This window comes from Filobasidium floriforme (assembly GCF_021052385.1).
Source record: "Filobasidium floriforme strain CBS 6241 chromosome Unknown HD553scaffold_13, whole genome shotgun sequence".
NCBI classification, from domain to species: domain Eukaryota; kingdom Fungi; phylum Basidiomycota; class Tremellomycetes; order Filobasidiales; family Filobasidiaceae; genus Filobasidium; species Filobasidium floriforme.
Genome location: NW_025763634.1, coordinates 884,099 through 907,457, shown reverse-complemented (window position 1 = coordinate 907,457; position 23,359 = coordinate 884,099). Strand labels below are relative to the sequence as shown.

Sequence of the window (23,359 nt, the reverse complement as noted above, 5' to 3'; positions counted from 1 at the left end):
TCACGTCACGTAGCATGGCTGACCTAGCCATGATCACAGCATGTCCCGGCAGTCAGAGATGCCCCTGATGTCAGTAGTGATAGCAGCAGTGATCATCTGGTTGACAGTGATGAGGAGAGTGACAGAGATGGACCGGTAGAGGTGAGTGCTGTTGTGGTGACCGAGTGGTTGATGTCACGAGTGACTGACTTGACATGCACGCGTAGGAGGATGCACCGGTGACACCCTTTGTCATTCCCAATATGAACATGTTCATGCCCATGACACAGTGTACAGATGGCTTCAGGACCACTGTGATGAACAGCTTCAAGCCAGGTGACATGGACGTGGACAAGATGGAGATCTGCATGTCACCTCGGTTCTACCTCAAGCAGTTCTCCAACCCGCTCGCTCTCGTCAGGCTGTCATCCCATGCACCGAGGATCAAGAGGACACAGCCAGGGGACAGAACCCACGAGTTCTCAGAGTGGCTCTTACTGGCAGAGTCATGCTACCAGCTCTCGATAGACCCCAAGTACAAGGATGCCTTCTTCACGGAACTCAAGAAGACGCGTACCATCAACCCAGCCAAGAACCCCTGGGTGTCCAGTTACGGGAGTGCCTACATCCCCACCACCATCCTAGCATCCTGTCTCATCAAAGCTGGCTGCCCTACCATCAGGTACAAGGCCTATGGTCAGAAGCTCCCACTCCGGTTGGCAAACCTGGGACACTATGAACCGGCAGACACGGTACATCCCGGACGTGGAACCAACGAGTGGGACATTGGCGTGACATACCAGTCACCCTACATTATCCTCTTCAGACCTGGACAAGGTGCTGCCGGTGGTACCAAGCACTACCCAATGCTATCTCCAGCTGCCAGAGACTTTGGCTCGGTGCAGACCACTGTCGTCTGGCATGACACCACGTACAAGGTCAAAATCTATCCCCGGCTGGTCCATGTCATCAAGTCATTCAACAGCCGACTGCAGGGAGAGGTCTTGAAGACACTCTATGGTGTCAAGGCACGGTACAAGGCATCTGCCAACATGGTGCAGATGCTGTCCCAAGTCCCGGAGGAAGAGATTGGAGGATTCAGGATAGAAGTCACGGTGCCCGCGGCTACCCTGAGTGCTGCACAGGTGTGGATGCACAACAGTCCATTGACCGAGATAGGGTTCTGGACCAACCCAACTCGGGGTGGCACTGCTCCCAAGGTCAATATGATGGTCACAACCAAGGAAGCACTACTGCTCAATGCCAACTGGATGGTGCAGAGAGCAACCACGTTGAAGGTCTTCCAGGGGACCAATGCCCACCTGCCTACCAAGCTGCAGAAACAAGTCACCGCAGACGTGCTGGCTTCTTTTGGGTGGAATGCAGGGAGGTACAAGGTCACCAAAGCCAGTGACAAGGCTGCATGGTGGAGAGGCAAAGGTGCTGAAGGGGAACAGGGAAATTCAGACATCCCCCAGCTGGATGAAGCACGCGCGGGAACTCATCACAACCAGCCCATCCCGACCAACGTCCCCGACGTGCTCATCTCCCAAATCCTGGTACAACTCAACAGGATCTACACTGGAGATGAAGGTACCAAGGATCTGGTCACAGCATTGAGAAAGCACCATCCCAAAGGTGACATCCCTTGTCAGGTGAACCCTCAACACGGGTACAATATTTACGGCTGGGGACCATTCCGGATGAGGTGTGCCGAGTGGACGTGCAAGCACAACCTCAATGCTGGCAACTCCTACATCTGGTTTGCCAACCTCATTGCAACGGGACAAGTACCAGGACATCTACTTGGTCTTCCCCCCATTGAAGGTCTTCCCCTGGTTCCCCCACCACCTCCTGTCAATAGGGTCAGGACCACCCGTGCCAACTTGGAGTCCGCGCGCGCGAGTCATCTCGCCAAAAAGGCCAAAGTCCTGGCCTTCAGGAAGTCACTCCGGGCACCACCTCTACCACCGCCTCAGCCTCCTCACACAGCCATCTATCAAAATGAGGTCAGGCTGGTCACTGGTTCCAGCCCCCCGGCATACTGTACAAGTCAGACAGCAAAGGACGGCAACTGTATGTTTGAAGCCGTGGCCTTCGGTCTCGGGCAGGGGTACACCGCAGCCAAGGTCAGGGAGGAGGCTGTTGAGTGGATACGTGTGCACTATGAGGACTACCTCCCCTTCATAGAATATGGACAAGAAGGACAGGCAGCAGCTTTCAGGGAGTACATGCAGAGGATGAGTCAGTCGGGTGAGTGGGGTGATGAGCCAGAGATCAAGGCCATCTGCGCGTGTTACAAGGTCAGGATCTCAGTCCTGAAGAGACGGGAGGACGGGGGTCTATTCTGGAGACATCATGGTCAGCAAGAGCATTCCAGGTACTTCTGGCTATACCTCAGTAACAACCACTATGAGAACCTGTATCCTGGTGATCAGATCACTTAGGTCTGGTGAGTGACGGGGTGGTGGTCTCTGCGGTGTCTGCGGTGACTGCTGAGCTCATTTTGTTTACTTTGTCACTTAGATGTCCCGCGCGTGACGTGAGAGGGATGACAACCACTTGGGCAAACAACTGTGCTGTTTGGGGATCACACATGTAATGATTAGAATGAACTTCTTGACTGAATAGCATGTACATGACAGCTGTGTGAAGGATGGCTGATGTGGATGGTGAGAATAGGTTGATGTACGAGGGGTGACTTGCACACGCGCGGTGACAGGCTGTTTGTTTACTTTTTGCTGGCCCCCCCGCGCGAGACAGCCTGATGACGTGGCCACCTGCGCGCGGGACAGACCTCCTATGGATATGCTCAAGTCACGTCAACAACCTCACCCCCAAACTGTCAAGCGTGATTTCTAAGTCATTTCACCTTCAAAATGGTCCAACCAAGCGGGATAGTGTTCTGGAACTTTCAGACAATTTCATTTTTTGGGAACTTTAACTTTTTTTTTTTACTTTCGAGGTCATTTTGACGTGTTTTTGACCCGTAGCAGTCACAACAAGGGCCCAACAACAGATTGGATAGTTCATTTCTACTGTCCAAAGGTGCCTCTATACATTGGTACAACCCTGGAAGCGCTGGGATGGCTGGTTCTCAAAAGTGTGTTTCATACCCGGGGGTCGGATCACCCTATAACCCCTAACTAGATGACGAATGGGTTGTCTCTGTTTACTTTATGTGTCTCGCTTCGTGTCTCTGTTTACTTTGTTTGTCTCGCGGGTTGTCTCTGTTTACTTTGTGTGTCGCGCGTACCCTTGCGCTGCTGTAGCAGCGCAAACCTTATCTCGCTGTGTCTCGCGAGACAACTGCCCCTAACAAAATACGTGCGCTGCTATAGCGGGGCATGAGGGCATACTATTAGGAAAACACGCCAAGTCAGCAGCTCTCAGGCCCTGGGCAAAAAACCAAGTTGCACATGTTCAAACGATCTAACCAGCTACACAAATCGACCGAGTGAGGCGCAATCTTCACACGGAGAAGCGCAGTACTCGGGCCAAACATAGCGAGGTATATGCATGGATTCCAAAGGCCAAAGGCATGATCGAGTCTCGATTCGCATACACGCACGATTGGTGGGAGGTAATACCATTTTCCAGTTGGCAAACGCGCAAAGATTTCCGAATTAGTGACCCCAATCGAGATGGGATGACCAAGCGATTCAAGCGACCAGAGAGATTTTCGGAATGTCTTGAGGGGATTAGCAAGACGTCTGGGGCAAAACCTACATATATACTCAAGACCTCGATGCTCTCGCCAACGATTCATTTTTACCTCCAGGTTCATACCGTTCGCTGGTCGAGGAAATAGATACCCCCATTGGCATAGAGTCGCCCCTATAATCACCACCCACTCACCGACCCAACACGTACGCGATACGCAAACAAAGCCAAAGACATGTTCACACCCATCCACTCCCTTCTCGGAGCCGACCTCTTACACCTATCCACCTCGCACCACCTCGAACTCACCGGACGTCCCCTAGGTATCTCGGGGATCTTGAACGGGGCGGTACTAGGAGATAGGGAGACGTGGAGGTGGGCCTTTATCGCTGGGCTCGTCGGGAGCGCGGTGGTTGGCAATCTGACGTCGATAGCAGAGGTCGGGTGGGGTGTACATCGGTACGGGCTGAATGATGGGTTGACGGGTGGGAGTATCAGCAGGAGGGTATTGGCAGGGGTTCTGGTCGGGTTCGGTAGCAAGGTCAGTGTTATCGTCCAGCTCCTTCGGATCTATACGTCGGGGTCGCTAGCTGAACGAGCCTTCCTCCTGTACAACCCTGTCATCTATTCCACCCACAGCTCGGGTCTGGTTGCACGAGGTGAGTCCAACTTCCGCGCTGCCGTGGTCTTGCAGACTCGTAGACGTGTGCTGACGCATACCTTCCCCCACCTCTTGTCTACTGTGAACGAACTTGATAGCGGCCACTTCCTCTGCGGCATGTCCCGCCTCTCCCCCCGCTCTATCGTGGCGAGCATCACCTTCTTTCTGACGGCTACGCTGGTTAGCAACGTCTTTCCCCATCCGGCCTTCAACACGGATCTCCCTCATTCTGACAAGATCGGCATGACCTTGCCCGACTTGGCACCCAGCTGGAGTAGCGCGGTTCATCTCGTCCCTATCGCCCTGAGGCTGTTCCATCACCTCGATTTCCTCCTCCCTGGTTTGTTGAAACGCATTCAAGCTAGATCCCGCTCCCAATCGACCCGAAGCCCAGATACCAACACGGACATGACCGCGGATATGGCCACGGACAAGGGGACGAGGACGGCCGAGATGGTCTTGTCCTTCTTCTCCGGATTGACGTTCGGCACGGGCCTGTTGATGAGCGGGATGGTCTCCCCGTTGAAGACGCTGGGGTTTATGAGGTTGCCCTTCCTATCAATCTTGGATTCGAATACGCAATCGGGTTATAATTCTGCGGGGAAAGGTGCGAGGGGCTGGTCGGAATGGGATCCTAGTCTGGCGATGGTCATCCTCGCAGCGGTCTTGCCGAACATGAGGCATTGGCTGAAGAAGATCAAACCGAGGGTGGACAAGTCGATCGAACCCAAGCTTTACCAGACTGTCGAATCGGAAGCCGGCAAGAGCAAGGCCAATCTCGTCACCCCCGGTCAGGGTCAAAAGAGCCGTTGGCAGGTCCCCCTCGGCAAGGCGGCGTATAATATCGACTCTAGGCTTATGATCGGGTCGATCGTCTTTGGGTTGGGATGGGGATTGGGTGGGGTGTGCCCCGGTCCGGCTTTGGTCAGGTTGGGCTTGGATGGGGCGGTGCGGGCGGAAGGGTGGACGTTCATCGCCAGCGTCTTGTTCGGGATGAAGCTGGCCGGGTTCGTGTAGTAAAAGGAATATCGTTCAGAGAGGAAGGGATATTCGTATGTACATCGTTATCATATCGGGTCTATCTATGATCATGCTCTCCTGCTTCACAACCCCTCCTTCTCCTGCATGTCGGCGACCGAGTCGATCTTGACGCCTTGACCATCCGCCTTGCCGCCCTTGACGATGACCTTGCCGGCCCATTCGGGTCCTTTACCAGAAGGGACCTGGACTACGACCTCGGCGTCGTTCGAGACCTGGTACGCCCTGACCTCGAGTCCGACCTTGGCATACTCGTAATCGGGAACGTCGACCGAATCGGGTCCGAGCAGCAACACGCTGTTCTCCTTGACAAAGACTGGAATGGCGGTGAAGGGGTAGTTTTCCTTTTTGATCCAGCGAGGGCCTGTGATAACGGCGTTGGTCCAGAAACTGCGATTTGGGAGCGTGGAGTCAGTGGTCAGAACGGGATATCGACACTGGTGAGCCCGTTTGCGCCTGCTCACCAAGTCCACTTGCCCTCGGGCAGGTAAAAGTTGGCGGTGTCGTCCGAGAACACGGGGGCGACTAGGACGTTGTCCCCAAGCATGCTAAAAGCGGCGGCTTTAGCTATTGCGTACAGGAGGTTGAAATGGCGGAAAGTTTCACGTACTACTGCTTGTCAAGGTATTGGCAAGTAGGATCTTCGGGGAAATCTATCACCATCGATCGCATCATGGGGACACCCGTCTCGTGCGACTTGATGGCCTGCGGAATCGGATGAACGCCAGTGAGCTACGTGTCTATCACTCACTCTCGGGCCTGCCTTGCCGACTCACCTGAGCAAACAGGTATGGCATCAACCTGAGCTTGGCCTTGACCATCTTCGCCAACACCTTGGACGCCTCGTCCTTGCCGTCGTCGTCGTACAGCCAGGGAACACGGAACGACTTGGACCCATGAAGTCGGGACTGCCAGATGCCACGGCGATCAGCAAGATCCTGTATCGGTTCAGACAACTCGGACTCACATGAGACGAGAACAGACCGAATGCTACCCATCGCTTGAATACGGCAGCAGGAGGAAGCCCCTGCGACGTCGGGGGGTGATCAACATCGTCGGACCGATATCGCGCTACGGCCTCACGGCTCTCACCTCGAAACCACCGATATCGTGCGACCAAAAGGCAAATCCGGAACTGGTCAAGCTGAGACCTCCTCGAAGAGACTCGGCCATGGCCTCGTAGGTCGACTCGCAATCGCCTCCCCAATGGACAGGGAAGCGCTGACCTCCAGCGGTAGCGGATCGAGCAAAGACGGCAGCACCGTGTTCGCCGAGCCGGTTCTTGAGGGTGGTAAAGACGAGGTCGTTGAAGATCTGAGTGTAGTAGCTGGAAGCCAGACAAGGGTGAGTAATCGCTTCAAACCGATATCGCTGAGCGATGGTTTCTCACTTGTGCATTTTACTGACACGCAGGTCACGCGAATCAGCCCGAGTTCGCCACTATCGATCGTCATCTACCTTCGCTCACCGAGGATCACTACCGTCGAAATAAGTCACACCTCCCTTATGCGGAATCCTTTCCCCAAAGTCGGTCTGCCGACGGACGTTATCAGCATAGAAAACCCCTCAATGTCAGCGACTGGCGGCGACTCACCTTGAAAGTGTCCACGCCAATATCCATCAGGCCTTCAAGCTGCTTGGCGTACCACTTGCAGGCGTCCGGGTTGGTGAAATCGACATATGCCATTCCGGGCTGCCAGAGGTCCCACCTGGGCGTCATAGTAACAGGATAGTCAATCGCGAGCGGAGGCTAAGGAGAGGGAACCGCGATGCTCACTGCCAGACATCCCCGTTGGCCCGCTTGATAAAGTAGCCCTTCTCCACGCCCTCCTTGAAAAGATGCGCACGTTGGGCTGCATGCTCTGAGGTCAGCCATGATATCCACCATCGAAAAGGTCTCGAACAACCGGCCCAGACTCACAGATATACGGGTTGATCCACACGCAGACCTTGACGTTGTACTTATCCTTGACGGTACGGAGATAGCTCGCCGGGTCGGGGAACGCCTTGTCGTCGAACTGGAAGGAACACCAGTCGTACGCTTCCATCCAGCTGGCAAGATCACCAAGAGATATCACGTCATTAGTGCTCGGTGGCATGTCGACGAAGGCGGTCCGCAATCTAGAGGCTGCGAGCATGCTCGAGATCGCACTCAAACTCACTAGCAATCCAAGTGCAAGACCCGGGTGTAACATTCCCGCTCCTTCATCCCCTCGAGGAAACCGGAGACGGTCTTTTCGTCGTACGAGGTCGTGAACGAGGTGGACATGTACAGACCAAACGTCCACGAAGGAGGCAGGCTGCGAGGCGTCCATACTTGACGTCAATATCGAATCCGACCCAACTCGGACGATTTATCAGATCGGGGGTAATTTAGGGTCGACTCACGCAGGTCTTCCCGTCAACAAACAATAGAGCTCCAAAGTCCTCTTCAAGCTCCCACCCCCGTTGATCACGTAGTACTCCAACCCTTCTCCACGGACGGAGATCCCGACTTTACTACACTTTTCAGCACCGACCTCGAAGTCTACTTCTTCAGTGTGGTTGACGAAGATGCCGTACCCGCGGGAAGAGAGGTAGAAGGGGATGTTCTTGTAGGCTTGTTGGGAGGAGGTGCCGCCGTCTGTAGTATGGCGTCGAACGAATAAGAAAAGGCGTTCGAGGTTTCGAGGTTTCGAGGTTTCGAGGTGTACTCGGAGTACCGATCCGAAAGCCAAGCTCGAGGCTCACCTTGGTTCCAGATCGAATGACTCCCCCCATTCTTGACCAACGGCGTGAACCTCTCCCCTAATCCATAGATCGTCTCTCCTACCGTCAAACTGAGTTCGTTGAGCATGAACCTGATCTTGCCCCCTTTATCGATTTCAAAGTTAGAAGAGGCGCCCAACGTGGCATCGGTACCCGTCTCCAAGCAAGACGATTCCGACATCTGGTTGATGACGTATGAGGGGGGGACGTCGATGACGGCAGTGGATTTCGGTTCGGTGGAACAGAGGAAGAGGGGTTTCTCCCCTTTCTCTTTCTTCTCGTCGGATTCCGAAGTGAACCGGATCCCATAAGAATATTCCTTCAAACAGATGCTCGCTTTCAAAGAACCGGATTGCAGGGAGAGGGTATCGGATGAAGAGGTGGAGTCGATGTTAACTCTGGGTGAGGGGGGCTTGGAATCGGGGAAGAGCTCAAAGTTGGGGGATTTTTGGTGGACTCCCTGTGATTGTGGATGTTGTAGTTGACGTTAGGATCGTGCGGGGCGAAGATGCAAGGTGATGTCGGGAGTATAGGATGAGAGGATTGTGGGAGGAAGAGAGAAGCAAAGGAGAGTCAGATTCGGCGATCGGTATGGTAGATGGCGACAAGCTATCGCAGAAAAAGGTGCTCAGGCACTCGCCTTGAAATGGTCGACCCGGACTTTGATGATATCATCAGCCGGGCTCGAGACGTTGAACGTCAAGAGCGGTCCTGCCGATACCAGATCACACGAGCACGAGCACGATCCACATCAACACCCATCCAATTGCATATGAAGACATGATAAAACTTTCGGACTCACCGTCCATACTATCCCCCCTATTGGCGATATGCCGACAAGCGACGAGGTAGTCGATCCCAGTCTTCTCGTCCTTGTTCAGGATCTCGGCCACCTCGACCCCTCCTCGGAAGTCGACGCCGGCGCGTTTGAGCCAGAGCCCGTCGGTGAATCGCATTGTGTTTGTGAGGCTCGACTTGATTAGGTGTGGTATGGAGACCTTGGGGGTTTGTTGACGTATCGTTCGAGGTTGTTGGACCAACGTGAGTCTTTATACGACAAGAGAGAGCCAAGCGTCCCGTCGAGGGTAACCCCGGACCGGGCTGTGACCTCGGCGATCACCCGCGCCTTCCGTCTCTCTCGCTTGGGACAACCCCCCGAGGCCAACGTGAAACATCTGACCGAGGTTTCACCGGGGTGTCATGCCGTACACCAACGATGCCCTTACGTCAGCCCGAACATTCCCCCGAGGTCTCGGTTCTGACCGACAGATGGTCACGTGAGTAGACAATCGAGCTTGGAATGGAAACCATGCGCCATGCGGAAGGTTGCCCGCGAGCGAAGCGAGTTTTGCGGTCTTCGGATCCGAAACAAGGGGGCGCGTCGATTTCAAGATCCGTCTTTCTGCGTCCTCTTCTCCTCTCTCTACCTCCACTGAACACAATTGCTTGCTCATCTGCTCGGTCGGACTCTGGGAACAAGTTCGATGCTTATCAACCCATTGAATCTCCACCCTTTGGAGCGCCCGCGCTGGAACCGTTCGGTGCAATGACGATGCGAGGCGATACGACGCCTACAACATGAAGTTGGGAGGAAAAGTGGAGGGGTGCCGCGCTTACTCCCGTCAAAACGGGGGCGAGAGGAACAAACGTTGGCTTTTGACTTGATTTCGACTCTGCTCTATGGGTAGAAATTTCAGGTTCAAATGGCGCCGCTGGAACCACAAGGGGATGATATATATGGTATCAAATCCTACGGTCAAAGAGATGAGCCTGACTCCCAGATGCTCCTCCATGATACTGTGGCCGATTCCCGTTTCTTTATCGTGATAGCATAGCGTAGCTAGCTAATCGGTTTTAGTTTTAAGATCGTTTCCTCCTCTACTGTGCCGGAGCTCGGACGCGACTACACACCATACACATAAACTATACTATATTATAATATGGACACGGTATCGTCCCCGACGTCTTCCAAGGTGTCTTCGGTATTCGGATCTAGGTCGGTCTCTCTGACGCATTTACCTGCTACCGCCTACGACCAGGATCAGGAGAAGATCTCAGGGGATCGGCACGAGGGATTCCGTGACGATCTTGAGAACCATGATCGTTTCGTCAACAAACGCGAAGGCGGGGGCGAGGACGTCCATCATGGTAGCATATTCACCCAGGAACAGGTACAGGGATCCGATCACGACCCGATCCCAACCTACCCTTCGGTAACGAGACAATGGTCAACCCTCCTCGTACTCAACCTGGCCATGATGATCGACGTGGTAAGCGGTTCGGCGCTTTTTGTGGTGGTCACGCATACCGCGGGGGATTTGGGGTTGTCGGGGCCGGACGCTACTTGGATGTGAGTCCGGATTGTTTTCAAGGGGTTGTGTGATGGGATAGATGGTGGGGGTTGGTAGATCGAGAGGAGGCGAGGTGGGGCTGACGAGATGCCCTTCGGGTCTGCTTTCTCTGCTTTTTCTTTCTTTTTGCGGGATAGTTTGAATGCGTACATCATCACCTTTGCCGCGTGAGTCCCCCCTCTATCCACACTCGCACACTAGAGACTTTGACGATTGCGACGGAACAAGCTGACATTCTCCCTTCCATTTCACCGATGCCAACGCAGCTTTCAACTCTCCGCAGGCCGACTCGCCGACCTCTCCTCAGCAGGGTGGGTGTTCGTGATCGGCATAGGTACGGTGGCTACGTTGAACTTGGTCTTGTCATTTCGTGAGTACCAACACCATCGCCGATAAGATCGCCAGGGGGTCTAGTAGGCTGACAAGTAGACCGGATCACGTGGATCGTTGTAGTGAACGATCCGATCGCTTTTTTGATACTTCGTGCGATCCAGGGGATGGGCGCGGCGATGACCATCCCGAGTTCATAGTGAGTCGTCCGAAAGCGCGTTCGGCCCTTCTCATTCTCTGTAGGCAATTCGATGAGCTTACTCGATGTGATTGTCATCTCGCTCGACCCTGTAGTAACATCACCGTCCGGACCTTTCCTGAAGGTAAACAGCGAAACCGGGCGATCGCCATCTTGGGTTTGGTAGGATCCGTCTCTTTTTCCCTCGGAGTGGTCATCGGTGAGTCGCTTTCGGCGCTCATGTTGCAGGGTACAAGACGACGTTCTGACTTGCGCGACGAGAACCTTCGACAGGCGGGCTGTTCGAGACGGTCTCCTGGCGCTGGCTCTTCCGAACGCTCTCCATCATCTCCTTTGTCGCGACCGGTGCCGCCCTGCTCGTCGTCCCACGTAATCGTACCGTCAGCGGTCTGTCGGTCAGGGAGATCCTCTGGCGTATGGACCCCGTCGGGCTCTTGCTCTCGGTCGGAGCGATTATCCTGCTCGTCCTCGCCTTGACCTCGGGCCCAGAGTATGGGTGGAACGATCCGAGGTTCGCAGCGTCTCTGCCGGTCTCGATCTTGGGGTTCGTAGGGTTCTTCGTCTGGGAGGCCAAGGGGAGGAACGATACGAACGCCATGTTGCCGTCGTCGATCTGGAAGACGCCGGGAACCAAGGCGTTGGTTTTCTTGTGGTAGGTGGCTTGAACGAACAGGATGTAATCTGATCGTGCTGATGGACTTTCCTGCACCCGATAGCCTTGCCCCGTTCACGTTCTGGACGACGACAGCGTTCGGTTTCCCCAACTATTGGCAACAGACGCTCGGGCGCACAGCGCTCAACTCGGCCATCCGCCTCTTGCCCATCGGACTCGCAGCGCTCTTCACCTCGATCGTCATTCAACTCAAACCAAAGCTCTTGGTCGCCAAGCGATGGTTAATATTCGCCACCCTGAGCCTGGTCCCGGTCGCCCTCATCCTTTACGTGTTCGGCGGCGGGGGTGATGGCAACCGGTACTGGTCGTACTACGTCCCTGCTTTCGTCATCGGATCGAGCATGTGCCAATACGCCTTTCTCGCCATCAACGTGACTGTCATCACCTCGGTCCCGCCAGTCAAGGGAGGAGTCGCCGGGGCACTCATGTCGGTGGTCATGCAGCTCGGTAATGCGGTCGGGCTGGCCATCCAGGCGGCTTGTCTACCGGATCGAGGAGGGCATGCGGTCGGGCGGCCGTGGCAAGATTTTCAGACGGGGTATTGGGCCATCTTTGGCTGGATCGTCGGGTCGATCGTCGTCTGTGGGGGGTCACTGCTCTATACCGCTCGGCGGCGGGGATTACCAGAGGTCGTCGTCAGGGAAGGGGTGGCCGTGTTATAGACGATTGTATAGAGGCGAGCCCCGATTGTATACAGGCATATAGACAGGCAGATGTATAATGATATACGTACATATCCGAAACCCTCTTTTGGATCAGTTTCAATTGTAGGTTCCCTTAGATGACCCCTGTCGGCAGAGCAAGCCTCATTCAGCTCCTCAATTTCTGGCTCTCCCTCACCGAGACGAACTCACCATCCGAACGAATGGCACATTGCCCGTAGTCCCGCTTCTCGAGACCCTCGGGGTTAGGCATGATGTCTCGGTCAAAGATGGCCACCGGGATGGCCATTGTCACGCAGGCGTTCGGAGTGTCGACTAGGGAGGCGACGTGCTGGCAGAGTGATTGTTGGATTAGTTTATCTATACTTATGTACGAGCCTTGGTGACTCACGCAATCGATCGGTGCAGCGGTCAGGAACAAGAGCGCCTGTTCTCGAGTATACCCTAGCAGCATGAGGTAGTCAAGTGTCCTGTACGTCGCCTGCTTGAAAGCTGAGGAGAACGGGCGATTAACACCAAATTCTGACAAGTGCATTCGACCCCGCTTTGACTTACCGACAGTGGCATCTAGGTGATGCTGAGATCCATCGCCGTTCACGTCGACCGAAATGCCCTCGAAGACCAGTTTCTGGGAATACATCGGGTCCATCTGTACAAGCCTATCCGATCAGTACAGGCGCCTCGTTCGTTCGTTCGTTTTTGTTTTGTTTTATTAGCGACTCACGGGTCCCGGTACAAAGATCGGTTGCTTCAAGGCAAACTTTTCGACTCCGCCCTTGATAATGTCGCATTTGAGGGTGATGATCCCGGCCTTTACGTAGAATATCAACGTTGAAGTCGATCAGCTTTTGCCCCACACGCCCCCACACTGCGCTCTCTGAGATGGCGGACGCACCATCTCGATCGCTCCGCAAAAAGTCAACTCGCCGTCCCCCTGACTGAAGTGCAGATCGCCGAGGGACAACTTGGCCTCGTCCACATAGACGGGAAAGTAACACCGACTACCCCTAGAGAGGTTCTTGATATCACAGTTCCCACCGTGTTCTCTGGGCGGGATCGTACGGGCCCCTTCGGCGGCGATCTTGTCGTACATCTCAGAGGAGAGGTCGGAGGAGGAACCGACGTAGGTACCCTTGGCGAGCGGGAGGTGGGCTTTAGGGCAGCATTTGTCGAGGTTGGTAGATTCTAGGGCGGCTTCGCGTTTGTTCCAGGTGTCGAGGAGTTCTTGCGAGGGGGCTGTTCCGCTGAGGAAGATGAGCGAACCGTTCTAGTGGTCAGACCGATCTGTATGTATATATGTATGTTATCTGCGGGCCGCGTCGGCCAACTCACATCAGACCAGGATGCGACACTCCTGCAAACCTGACACCGGGGACTATAGCCGTGCGATCAGAGAAAAGACAGTCAGCGACACCCACTATTCACCATCATTCCAGCACAATCCCCGGGCTCACTGTGTCGGCTGGTCGCGTAGATCCCTTCAAAGTCCCAAATCGCCTTGGCAGCCTTCGAATCCATCTCCTGTGCGAACAGTCCTGCTCCATTGTCCTATCCAATTGAAAAGCGAGATACCGGTCAGCCTTTTCCTTCAAGGTAGTGCGACTCCGGGCGAGAACAGTGGCTGGTTGAGCTTACCTTTTCGAAGATCCCGCTGTATCCCCACGAATGGTCCGGAAATGGTGTCACATCGCTATCATACGGAATCAGTCCATCGAGAAGCTAGTAAGTATCTCTTCAACGTCCGTGATTGAGGCAAAGGTCGATCGGACGTACAGGATATCGACTACGAGCGCATCACCGGGTTTCGCTCCCTTGACAGCGATGGGTCCCGAGAGGTAGTGGATCTGGGAGAGGTCGAGGTTCTTGATATCATCGGCATTGTCCGTGTTCAGTACCTACATGAGTTAGGTATCGCATCAAGGATATCAAACAGAGTCAGACAATCATATCCAGACCAAGAACCGTCTCTTTGTCAGAAGGTGAGACCACAACTGACCTGTCCGCCTGTCCATTCGGCGCATTCCATCCGGAAGACCTGGCCCGGTTCGACGGTCGCGAATGCGGGGACGAGAGGGTGCCATCGGTTGCTACGGAGGTATCAAGGGAAAGCCGCAGGCCATCACGGGATTCAGCAAGAAGCGAAAGTATAGCAGGACAATCGCAATGAGATAGGGGTCGTCTGGGTCCAAGGGTTCAGTGATGATCTACCGCTCGCGGAGAATCTGAGCTCTGATAGTGCTGGATGATTGTTTGATCGATCAAGGTAGGCAGGTGGATTGACTTGCCGATTTGCTCGCTAACTGCGTGTCTCTCATTTCCCAACTTCATCGTTCGTGTGACAGGGAAGCGACCATCCGACGAACAAGGACACCGCTGGGAGGATAACGCCTGGCCGAACGGCTTGATTATAGGAGAACCGAGCCGACTCACTGTAAACCCTGCTGGCCGATCGCTCCTTTCTTGGGGTCTACCTTGACGATCGTAGGGATTTCTTTCGACATTATTGTTGATCGCATAAAGTCGATGCGGTGATGGACGGAGAGCTGCGGTTACAAGTTGCGAAAAGCGATTCTGCTGCCAATAGGGGGTTCCGGATGCTGTTGCCCTAATACGCTCAAGCACTATATGGCCTGTGTTGTCGAGATGGTCAATCCCCTATGGCCTCTGGCCTGTTCCCTCTGGAACGCTATCATAGGAGACAGTCGATAATCCTGCAAACGACCAACGGCCGTATAGAATACGGGATAGAAGTCGATAGATCCGACGGCCGAGACCGATGTTCATATCGAGATAAGGCGCAGAACCGGAACATTACAGTATCGCATCCAAATTCAGCTCGACCTTGTCCTCAAGGTCCAACACGCTAGCCTCGCTCGTCTAGTATGCTATCGTTACGAACCTCAACCCCTAGAATCACCCGAATAGCCCAGTCATATTTCTCGGAGGAAACCATTTTCGGGTGGATCGGCGTTGAGAACAAGTGGACCGCGTGCCTTGAAACCAAGAAGATAGGCGCGCGATAAGGACATGACAATCTCGACAGCAGAGTGCTGATAACGCAAGACCAGATCCGATTCCGATTTCACGGATTGCTGTACGAACAACAGGCAGGTATATCCGGAACCCTCGTTCAAAGTCCTCGAGTTAGCGCACAGACGATGGAAGAGGATCAAATCAGGGTTATACATTATTGGTTCATGGCGGAAAGGGACGGGTCGGATGGATCGTCATCCCGTTCGAAGGGTCCGCTTGACAGACATCAGATAGCGTTCATATCTCGCCGAACGTCAAGCAGCGAGGTATAAGAACAATCAGATTGCTTGTAAGCTCACTTCAAAGAATCAAATTCGACCCGTCAAAGGACTCTGATTCCAACTTCTTCACTTCAGCTTTATCAGGGCAGCATCGACGATTCATTCAAGTATCGACGTCTGCGTTACCGTACACGCGCACCATGTCGGATACTCAAGCGCATCATGTCCTGTCTCAAGGCGTCGGATATGGGATCGTCATCGGCCTAGGTCTGGCTTTCAGCCTGATCATGGTGAGTCTCTCCATCGTTAAAGTACGACTGTCTCGAACAGAAAGCGCTGATTTGACTTGACCCTTGGCATGATTTTCCGGCAGGTCTTGATCACCTATATCCAGAAACGATACACCTCCTTCGACCCGAACAAGACGGAAGAGTTCTTGTCAGCGGAAAAGAGCATCAAGCCGGGTCTTATCGCCGTGGGAATCGTTTCGGCATGGACATGGGCTGCGACGTTGCTGCAGAGTGAGTCCACAATATCCTTTTTCGTCACCACTAGAGGAAGAGCGGATGTTTACGCTTCTTTAATTGTGCATCGTTTTCCTTGTAGGCTCGGCCGTCGGTTTCCGGTTCGGAATCGCAGGACCTTATGCCTACGCAGCTGGGGCCACCGTCCAGATTCTCCTGTTCGCCATCCTGGCTTCCAACTTGAAGATGAAGGCTCCCAACGCGCATACGTTCTTGGAGATCATCGGCGCTCGATGGGGCACCGGGGCGCATTTGGTGTTCCTCTTCTTTGGATTCTTGGCGAATGTGATCGTCTCGACCATGTTGGTTCTGGGCGGGGTGAGTCTCGCCCTGCGCTGGTCTCATCAAGGTCTGTGGCTGATGGCTAGATTCGTGTCGCTTTCGCAGTCCGCCACTGTCAACGACCTCACCGGCATGCCTACCCAAGCCGCCGTCTTTCTCATCCCCATCCTCGTCTCCTTTTACGTCGTCGTCGGCGGAATGCGAGCCACCCTCTTTGCCGACTGGTCACACACCGCCGCGCTGTTTATCCTCATCTGGCTCTTCACCCTGACCGTCTACGTCACTTCGGATCAGATCGGATCGCCACACAAGATGTACGAGTTGCTCACCGCTGCCGCTGTCAAGAACCCGGTCGAGCACAACAAGGACGGGTCGTACCTGACGTTCAGGAGCGAGAGCGCGTTGATCTTTGGAGTGCTCAACTTGGTGGGGAACTGCGGGTGAGTAACTGACGTCCCGGTCGCCGTTGATTAATCCTCCTACTGACTTGTTTCTCCCTATTATTCAGGACCGTCTTTCTCGATCAAGCTTACTGGTAACGAGCCGTCGCTTCGAAACCCGAGACCGCCGTCAAAGGCTACCTTATCGGAGGCATGGCCTGGTTATCGATCCCCTTGACCTTGGCTACCACCCTCGGTCTCTCTGCACGAGCGCTCGGACTCGACCTGACCCCAGCTCAGATCTCTGCTGGGTTACCAGCGCCTCAAGCTGCAGCGGCGCTCTTGGGCAAGGGAGGTGCGGTGGCCATGTTGTTGTTACTCTTCCTGGCGGTGACGTCGGCGACTTCGGCAGAGCTGGTGGCGGTCTCGTCGTTGGTCACACACGATATCTATCAACGAGTGAGTGCGACATGATTGTTGTTTCTCATTCTCATTGACCGACTTGGTCGTCTCTGCAGTACGCTCTTAAGGGCCGCGCCACCGAAAAGCAACTCATGCGATGTTCTCACCTCACCGTCGTAATCACTTCGGTCGTCATGGGCTTGCTCGGGTTGATCTTCTTCTATATTGGAATCAGCATGGGTTGGCTCTACACCTTGATGGGGACCCTCATCGGATCGGGCGTCGTACCAGTGGCCATCGCCACCTCGTGGAAAAAGGCCAACAAGTGGGGTTGCTGTGTGGGGGCCGTCGGTGGACTGGCAGTCGGGCTGATCGCTTGGCTGGTCACCACGGCCAAGCTGAACGATGGGGTCATCAACATTACCACGACGGGCCAAGACTATCCTTTGTTGGCTGGGAACATTGGCGCTCTGGTCACCGGCGCCGTCGTCAGCATCGTCTGGTCCTTGATCTCCCCCGATAACTTTGACTTTGATATCACTCGTGCCATGAACTTTGCGCCTATCGCTGCGCCAGTCGAGGATCAACCTCAGACCCCGCTCGAATACGCTGGAGGGGACGACAAGGATATCGACGAGAAGGCGCCGACCTCTTCGACCCGAATTCAAGCCGTCGGTGACAACGACGACAACGAGGGCGGCCCTCAAGAAGCTTCTTCTTCATCGGGTGACATTCCCGAGCTGGACTACGTCGGCCTGAACAAGGCGCTCAGGCTGGCCACCTGGTCCTCCGTCATCCTCAGCCTGATCCTCCTGATCATCGTGCCCATGCCATTATTCGGCTCGAGCTACATCTGGTCGGAAAAGGGATTCGTAGGCTGGATCGTGATCACCCTGGCCTGGTCGTTCGCCGCTGGAATCGCCATCATCCTCTACCCGTTGTGGGAGTCACGGTCTGCGCTCGGAGGTGTCTTTAGAGGGATCGGGCGGGACTTGACTGGCAAGCCTCCCGCTTCCCAGTTTTAAGTGGGGCTGTCTTGTGATTTTAGATAGATGTAGAGGGTTAATATAGGTATTCGAGCAACAACAATGAAACATAGACCAAGTTCCAAGGATCCACGATGTTGATTATGAGCTGGCACGATACGCAAGGCCGTCAAGGGCGACGAATGATCCGGACAGTCTTCGGGAGATCGATGGCGAATCGACATTGTCAACTGAGATAGGTGCACGTGAGTTGTATGTGTTCGTGGTATAATAACGATCAACGCCGAAGCAGATTCCGAGCCAGGGTCAAACGCATCGACCTGCATGAGGAATCAGTGATCACCGTATTATATGATCCAAGATGTCTAGCGACGAGCCAGTCCCCAAACACGAACGCAAGTGGTGGAAGCAAGTCGGAGCGTGTACACATCTTACCCCTATTTCGCGTGGTCGAGCTGACCTGTGGCCCGTGTAAATCTTGAATCCCTTCGAAACAACCACAGAGAAGCAGTCTTTTATCAGATCTATCCGGCATCTTTCCGAGAGACTCCTCCGAAAGGGGTATCTCCCGATTCTTACGCTTACCAGGGCATCGGGAACTTTGAGGGCATCATCTCGTCCCTTGATTATCTTCAACATGATCTCGGCGTCGATGCGATCTGGGTATCTCCTCACTATGAGAGCCCGGAGAGAGATATGGTAATGATAAATCTGCCTCTACTAGATCCTGCTGTGATAACCCTTCACGGAGGCTGACCACGTTCGCCTGCTGGACTCTTGATCAGGGATACGACATCTCCAATTACCAGAACGTCAACTCCAAATACGGCACGTTGGAGGACTGCGACCGGTTGATCAAAGAGACACATGCGAGGGGGATGAAGATCGTCTTTGACCTCGTTATCAACCAGTAAGCCGGCCGAACCAGAAAAGAAAAACAGCTCGGCTGTATCGTGTATGTTCCCGTCGACAAACCGACCGACCCAACCTTCTCCTCCCTCAACTCCACAGCTGTTCCACCGACCACGCATGGTTCCAAGAAGCTCGATCGTCTGTAAACAATCCGAAACGAGACTATTTCATCTGGAGACCTCCTAAAGGCTTTGACGAACAAGGACGGCCGATCCCGCCGAATAACTGGGCCGCAGCGTTCGGAGGAAGCGTATGGGAATGGGACGAGGGTACGCAAGAGTATTACCTTCATCTGTTTGACAAGACACAGGCGGACTTCGTGAGTGCTTCGATACCATCTAACGGATCAAGCTAGTGGGCTTTATGATGTAAATCTCTCCCGGCTGACATACCGTGTTTTTTTTTGCTCTTCTTGCCTCGACGATCCCCACATAGAACTGGGAAAACAAGGAATGTCGGCAGGCGATCTACGACGAAGCGATTCGGTTCTGGCTCGACCGGGGTATCGACGGGTTCAGGATCGATACCGTCGTGTAAGCCCCAAGGATCGACATCAACCCACTCCTTCCACGTCCTTGGACCTGACTCGTCTTCCGGTATTTGACAGGTTGTACTCGAAACATCTCGACTTTCCTGACGCACCCGTGACCAACCCATCGGTAGAATGGCAGCGACCGGACGACCTGGTAGGCTTCGGACCCAGGTTGCTAGAGTTTGTCTCGGAGATGGTTAGCGAGAGTATGAGCGGGTATGGGGATATCGTCACCATCGGAGAAGCGGCCGTACCAGGAGGAGGAGAACGGTTGAGGTCTTTGGTTTCGGCGCGAGGTGAGCGGGGGTTGCGATGATGCTTTTCGTGGGACTGCTGATCTTATGCTGATCGCCTTTTCGTCGACGCAGAGAACCGTTTGTCTATGCTATTCCTATTCGACGTGAGTACTCCCACTGCAAGCTGATATGTTACTACCGTCGCTATGATGTTCGTCACTAACGCCTATTCCCTGCTCTCTATATCTCTAGATCGCCCTCCTTGACGCCGGTCGGGACCACGCACATTTCGCAAGACCGTGGTCGCTGCCCGAATGGAAACAGCACGTCGTAGAGTATCAGCGAGTCATGGATGGAGGGGATTGTTGGAATACCAATTATCTCGAGAATGTGGGTGTCGAGGCCGCATCACTTACTAGTGCCTAGCGAAGAAGTCTTACTGATCGAGAGACTGGATCCCTGATTTGGAACGCTGCAGCACGATCGCGGACGGAGTGTCACCCGATACGCTTCGGATGCCCCGGAACATCGAGTCGCATCCGGCAAACTGTTGGCTCTCTACCTCTTGACACAGTCGGGCACGCCATTCATCTACCAAGGCGAGGAGCTCGGGATCATCAATGCGCCCTTGACTTATCCGATCGAAGACTATATGGACACGGAGAGCATCAACTGGTGGGCTTGGATCAATCAGACGTACAAGGACGATCCAGCCACAATACAAAGAGCTCGAGAGGGCCTGCAGCTGAACGCTCGGGATCACGCTCGGATGCCCATGCAGTGGACGGGTGGAGCTAATGGTGGATTCACGGGTGCGAAAGCTTCGCCTTGGCAAAAGATGAACCCGTGTTACACATCGATTAACGTCGAGACTCAGTTGAACGACCCGGCGAGCGTACTCTCCTTCTATAAACAACTCGTCGCTATTCGCAAGCGACATCCCGATTTGTTCTCCTATGGCAGGTTCACCATGCTCGATGAGCACGACGACGAAACTATGATCTGGATCAAGGACACAGAAGAGGAGACAGGCGAGCAGGCACTAGTCGTACTCAACTTTACACCACGGCGTCTGGAATTCAAAATGCCACGAGCAAGGATGAAGGGCAATCCAGAGTTGACGATGTCGACTCATGAGGGGTCCGATGAGGATGTACTAGAGCCGTTTGAGGGCCGATTGTACTTTTGCAATGCGTGACCATCGATGGATCATTGACGTCTGCCGGGTAACGTAGGGTCAGGCTGCTGCATGTGTATGATCTCGGTTGTCGACCGATTTCTTGCGGTACGCGCGCATTGGCACCTCGCGCTCCTTTCGCTCAGGACCTGCCCACAAGTCGGCCACCAGCAGCGAAGTGCTTCATATCGCTTACCAAGGTGAGCCAGGTTATATGCTCGGAGTAGCAGTGAGCGCATGACCGTCTCGTCGGCACTGAATAGAAAGCTCCGCATTCCGAATCTTTGCATCTCGATAATCGATCAGGTGATGCGCCCGTCGCGGCGCGAAGGCCAATTGTTTCGGAATGTCGCCTCTCGCTTCTCGCCTATCGTTCCGCGGGGTATCGGAGCGACTCTGTGTCTCCACTCGAGGCGTTATCGGAATAGCTCTTGATGCTCGATAGTAGTCCAACCGCTGCTCGACGACGATATGGTGTGGATAGATCGGATTCGAGATGAATCGATTCGAACCGAAAAGGTCAGCGAAGAAGGTCACAGGGATACGCATCTTTAACTTGAAGCCGCGCCTCACGCTCCCCTCACCCAAACCACCCTACCATATATCATCGAAACATCGATCGGCAGTGGACTGATCGACGGCACAGAAATTCGCAACCTCGCTATGGCAACGAAGATCGACAAGCTGGGAGATGCCGGGTGAGGGTGGTGAAAGATTAACTGTTCGATCGGGCAGCTAACGCCAACTCGACGTGTACAGGCTCTCAACTGAGCTCTCCCGTGGCGAAGCCGGAACTTGTCATCTTCCGATGACAGGGATCGATTCGGAGAAAGACGGGCGATCAGAGCACATGATATGCGATGGCAATATCGGTATCAGTTCTTACCTTTCCGCCGTACTGGCGCCCGCCTCAATGCAGTACCCTCTCTATCTGCAGTCGTTTGCCACAGGGTAATCGCCGTGGCTAGGTTTCGCGTACATATAGATAAGAAGGCTGAACAAATTTCGGTATGATCTAATCTGACAGAGTATTGGACGCAACGACATATGCGGACTTTGGGACTTTCGCAAGTAATCAGACTGGGTTAGCAAATATCCCTCTTTCGTCTACCCTTCACTTACGACTTGAACTAAGCGAATGACGTGCTGCTTTTCTGATCACAGGAATACGATATTGGTCACACTGGCGGCATTCAACACGATCCCAGTGACGCTTCAGTTAACCGGAGTCTCTTTGGCAAGCTTTGTGGTGTCCGCCTTTATAGCAGGCAATATCGGACATAGGGTCGGTGGGTTCACGCTTGGGGTGAAACTGGAACACGGAATACGTTGCCAACGCAAAGATCAATGATTCTGACTACCCAGGCCATCGGACCCGCTGGTGGTTACTGCTATCCAACTGTCTCCAGAACATCATCCTTTTAGGCTGTCTGATCCCGAGCTTTTGGTTACGAGACTTCATGATCGGTCCTCATCAATGGGTCATGATGATGTGCTTCGCATGTTCCGCCGGTGTTCAGGTCGCAATGGTAAGTACCTCCCGGTCAAACCTCCTGCATCGATTACCGTAGCTGAAGAGATGATTGTGAGCACCGGTACATAGGCACGACATGTAGGATGTCCCGAGATACCGACTGCCATGTTATCATCTCCTCTAGTCGATTACATAACGGATCCACATCTGTTTCGACGTTGGAGTGACCCGAGAGCTTCGGCGCGGAACCGGAGGACGATCTATGTGTTCTCGATCATAAGCGGTTCATTTTTAGGAGCCGCTTTGCATCGGCATGCAGGGAAGGGTTGGGCCATTGCCACAGCCATACTTGTGAAGCTTTGTATGACCGCGATTATCGCTGTGGCAAAGTCCCAAGCTAGTGCAGATGAATAACGGGATTGTACAACGAACGAGGCATAGAAATCAATACGTCTCCAGCATCCCGTCGAGAGAATGAGAGGATACAAAGGCGGGTCAGGACATATGGAAGACTTGTTTCCTTCGAACCAAGTCATTCATCACAGGCCCTGAGCTACGTTCACAATGCCTCGAGAATCTGCTCAGCCTCAAACGTGTTGCCCGGAGCAAGTTTGATAAAGCTAGTCACCGTTCCAGGCTCGAGGCAAATAAAGTTGTTCCTTTACGATGCCGAGTCGCGTTCAATACTAGGTCACAATATCCGGAGGTTAAACTCGCGGACTCACCACTCATCGTCTTGCAGAACGCCAAAGGCCGATGCCCCTTGATCTGTGGGATTCCAATGGCTAGAGAAACCGTGGCATCAAGATCTTTAGATATCATCAAACGCTCAAGAGTCAATGGAACGCAACTTGGACCTACACGATATTCCGGAAGCCCTTGCATGTCAAACGAAT

At 53.9% G+C, this 23,359-nt stretch overlaps 7 protein-coding genes across 7 annotated transcripts; 5 read left to right on the top strand and 2 right to left on the bottom strand.

Moving 5' to 3' along the window:
• The first annotated feature begins 3,448 nt into the window (after window positions 1-3,448).
• HD553DRAFT_350693 (uncharacterized protein) lies at window positions 3,449-5,411 on the top strand. Its single transcript, XM_046183553.1, has 3 exons — window positions 3,449-4,183; window positions 4,282-4,301; window positions 4,402-5,411. Exons 1-3 carry the CDS (start codon window positions 3,878-3,880, stop codon window positions 5,318-5,320), a joined length of 1,245 nt encoding a protein of 414 aa, XP_046036133.1. The 5' UTR covers window positions 3,449-3,877; the 3' UTR covers window positions 5,321-5,411.
• Window positions 5,364-9,182, bottom strand: HD553DRAFT_52195 (alpha-glucosidase). Its single transcript, XM_046184288.1, has 16 exons — window positions 8,892-9,182; window positions 8,730-8,800; window positions 8,072-8,549; window positions 7,730-7,964; window positions 7,504-7,641; window positions 7,263-7,393; window positions 7,119-7,194; window positions 6,936-7,050; window positions 6,810-6,874; window positions 6,732-6,743; window positions 6,434-6,668; window positions 6,309-6,368; window positions 6,118-6,249; window positions 5,952-6,046; window positions 5,806-5,889; window positions 5,364-5,731 (listed from the first exon to the last, which is right to left on the bottom strand). Exons 1-16 carry the CDS (start codon window positions 9,043-9,045, stop codon window positions 5,407-5,409), a joined length of 2,406 nt encoding a protein of 801 aa, XP_046036132.1. The 5' UTR covers window positions 9,046-9,182; the 3' UTR covers window positions 5,364-5,406.
• Window positions 9,183-10,029: 847 nt separating this feature from the next.
• On the top strand, window positions 10,030-12,304 carry HD553DRAFT_342972 (major facilitator superfamily domain-containing protein; the record flags this gene model as incomplete). The annotated part of the gene is made up of 7 exons (XM_046182816.1): window positions 10,030-10,439; window positions 10,578-10,607; window positions 10,707-10,810; window positions 10,894-10,969; window positions 11,065-11,168; window positions 11,243-11,621; window positions 11,686-12,304. 7 exons carry the CDS (start codon window positions 10,030-10,032, stop codon window positions 12,302-12,304), a joined length of 1,722 nt encoding a protein of 573 aa, XP_046036131.1.
• Window positions 12,305-12,361: 57 nt separating this feature from the next.
• On the bottom strand, window positions 12,362-15,027 carry HD553DRAFT_51997 (Acetamidase/Formamidase). The gene is made up of 12 exons (XM_046184287.1): window positions 14,735-15,027; window positions 14,301-14,391; window positions 14,078-14,199; window positions 13,940-13,994; window positions 13,759-13,852; window positions 13,637-13,679; window positions 13,200-13,548; window positions 13,029-13,115; window positions 12,860-12,953; window positions 12,696-12,796; window positions 12,497-12,635; window positions 12,362-12,430 (listed from the first exon to the last, which is right to left on the bottom strand). The coding sequence occupies exons 1-12, from the start codon at window positions 14,818-14,820 to the stop codon at window positions 12,420-12,422; spliced, it is 1,272 nt and encodes a 423-aa protein (XP_046036130.1). The 5' UTR covers window positions 14,821-15,027; the 3' UTR covers window positions 12,362-12,419.
• Window positions 15,028-15,644: 617 nt separating this feature from the next.
• Window positions 15,645-18,388, top strand: HD553DRAFT_331775 (urea transporter). Its single transcript, XM_046182034.1, has 7 exons — window positions 15,645-15,848; window positions 15,932-16,079; window positions 16,165-16,400; window positions 16,470-16,804; window positions 16,873-16,876; window positions 16,928-17,203; window positions 17,263-18,388. The coding sequence occupies exons 1-7, from the start codon at window positions 15,759-15,761 to the stop codon at window positions 18,169-18,171; spliced, it is 1,998 nt and encodes a 665-aa protein (XP_046036129.1). The 5' UTR covers window positions 15,645-15,758; the 3' UTR covers window positions 18,172-18,388.
• On the top strand, window positions 18,389-21,037 carry HD553DRAFT_313048 (maltase). The gene is made up of 9 exons (XM_046180181.1): window positions 18,389-18,540; window positions 18,636-18,831; window positions 18,918-19,042; window positions 19,144-19,363; window positions 19,480-19,577; window positions 19,652-19,872; window positions 19,945-19,976; window positions 20,065-20,202; window positions 20,291-21,037. Exons 1-9 carry the CDS (start codon window positions 18,494-18,496, stop codon window positions 21,008-21,010), a joined length of 1,797 nt encoding a protein of 598 aa, XP_046036128.1. The 5' UTR covers window positions 18,389-18,493; the 3' UTR covers window positions 21,011-21,037.
• Window positions 21,038-21,476: 439 nt separating this feature from the next.
• On the top strand, window positions 21,477-22,901 carry HD553DRAFT_51987 (uncharacterized protein). The gene is made up of 6 exons (XM_046184286.1): window positions 21,477-21,687; window positions 21,749-21,940; window positions 22,017-22,073; window positions 22,154-22,278; window positions 22,355-22,518; window positions 22,593-22,901. Exons 1-6 carry the CDS (start codon window positions 21,653-21,655, stop codon window positions 22,875-22,877), a joined length of 858 nt encoding a protein of 285 aa, XP_046036127.1. The 5' UTR covers window positions 21,477-21,652; the 3' UTR covers window positions 22,878-22,901.
• The last annotated feature ends 458 nt before the right edge of the window (window positions 22,902-23,359 follow it).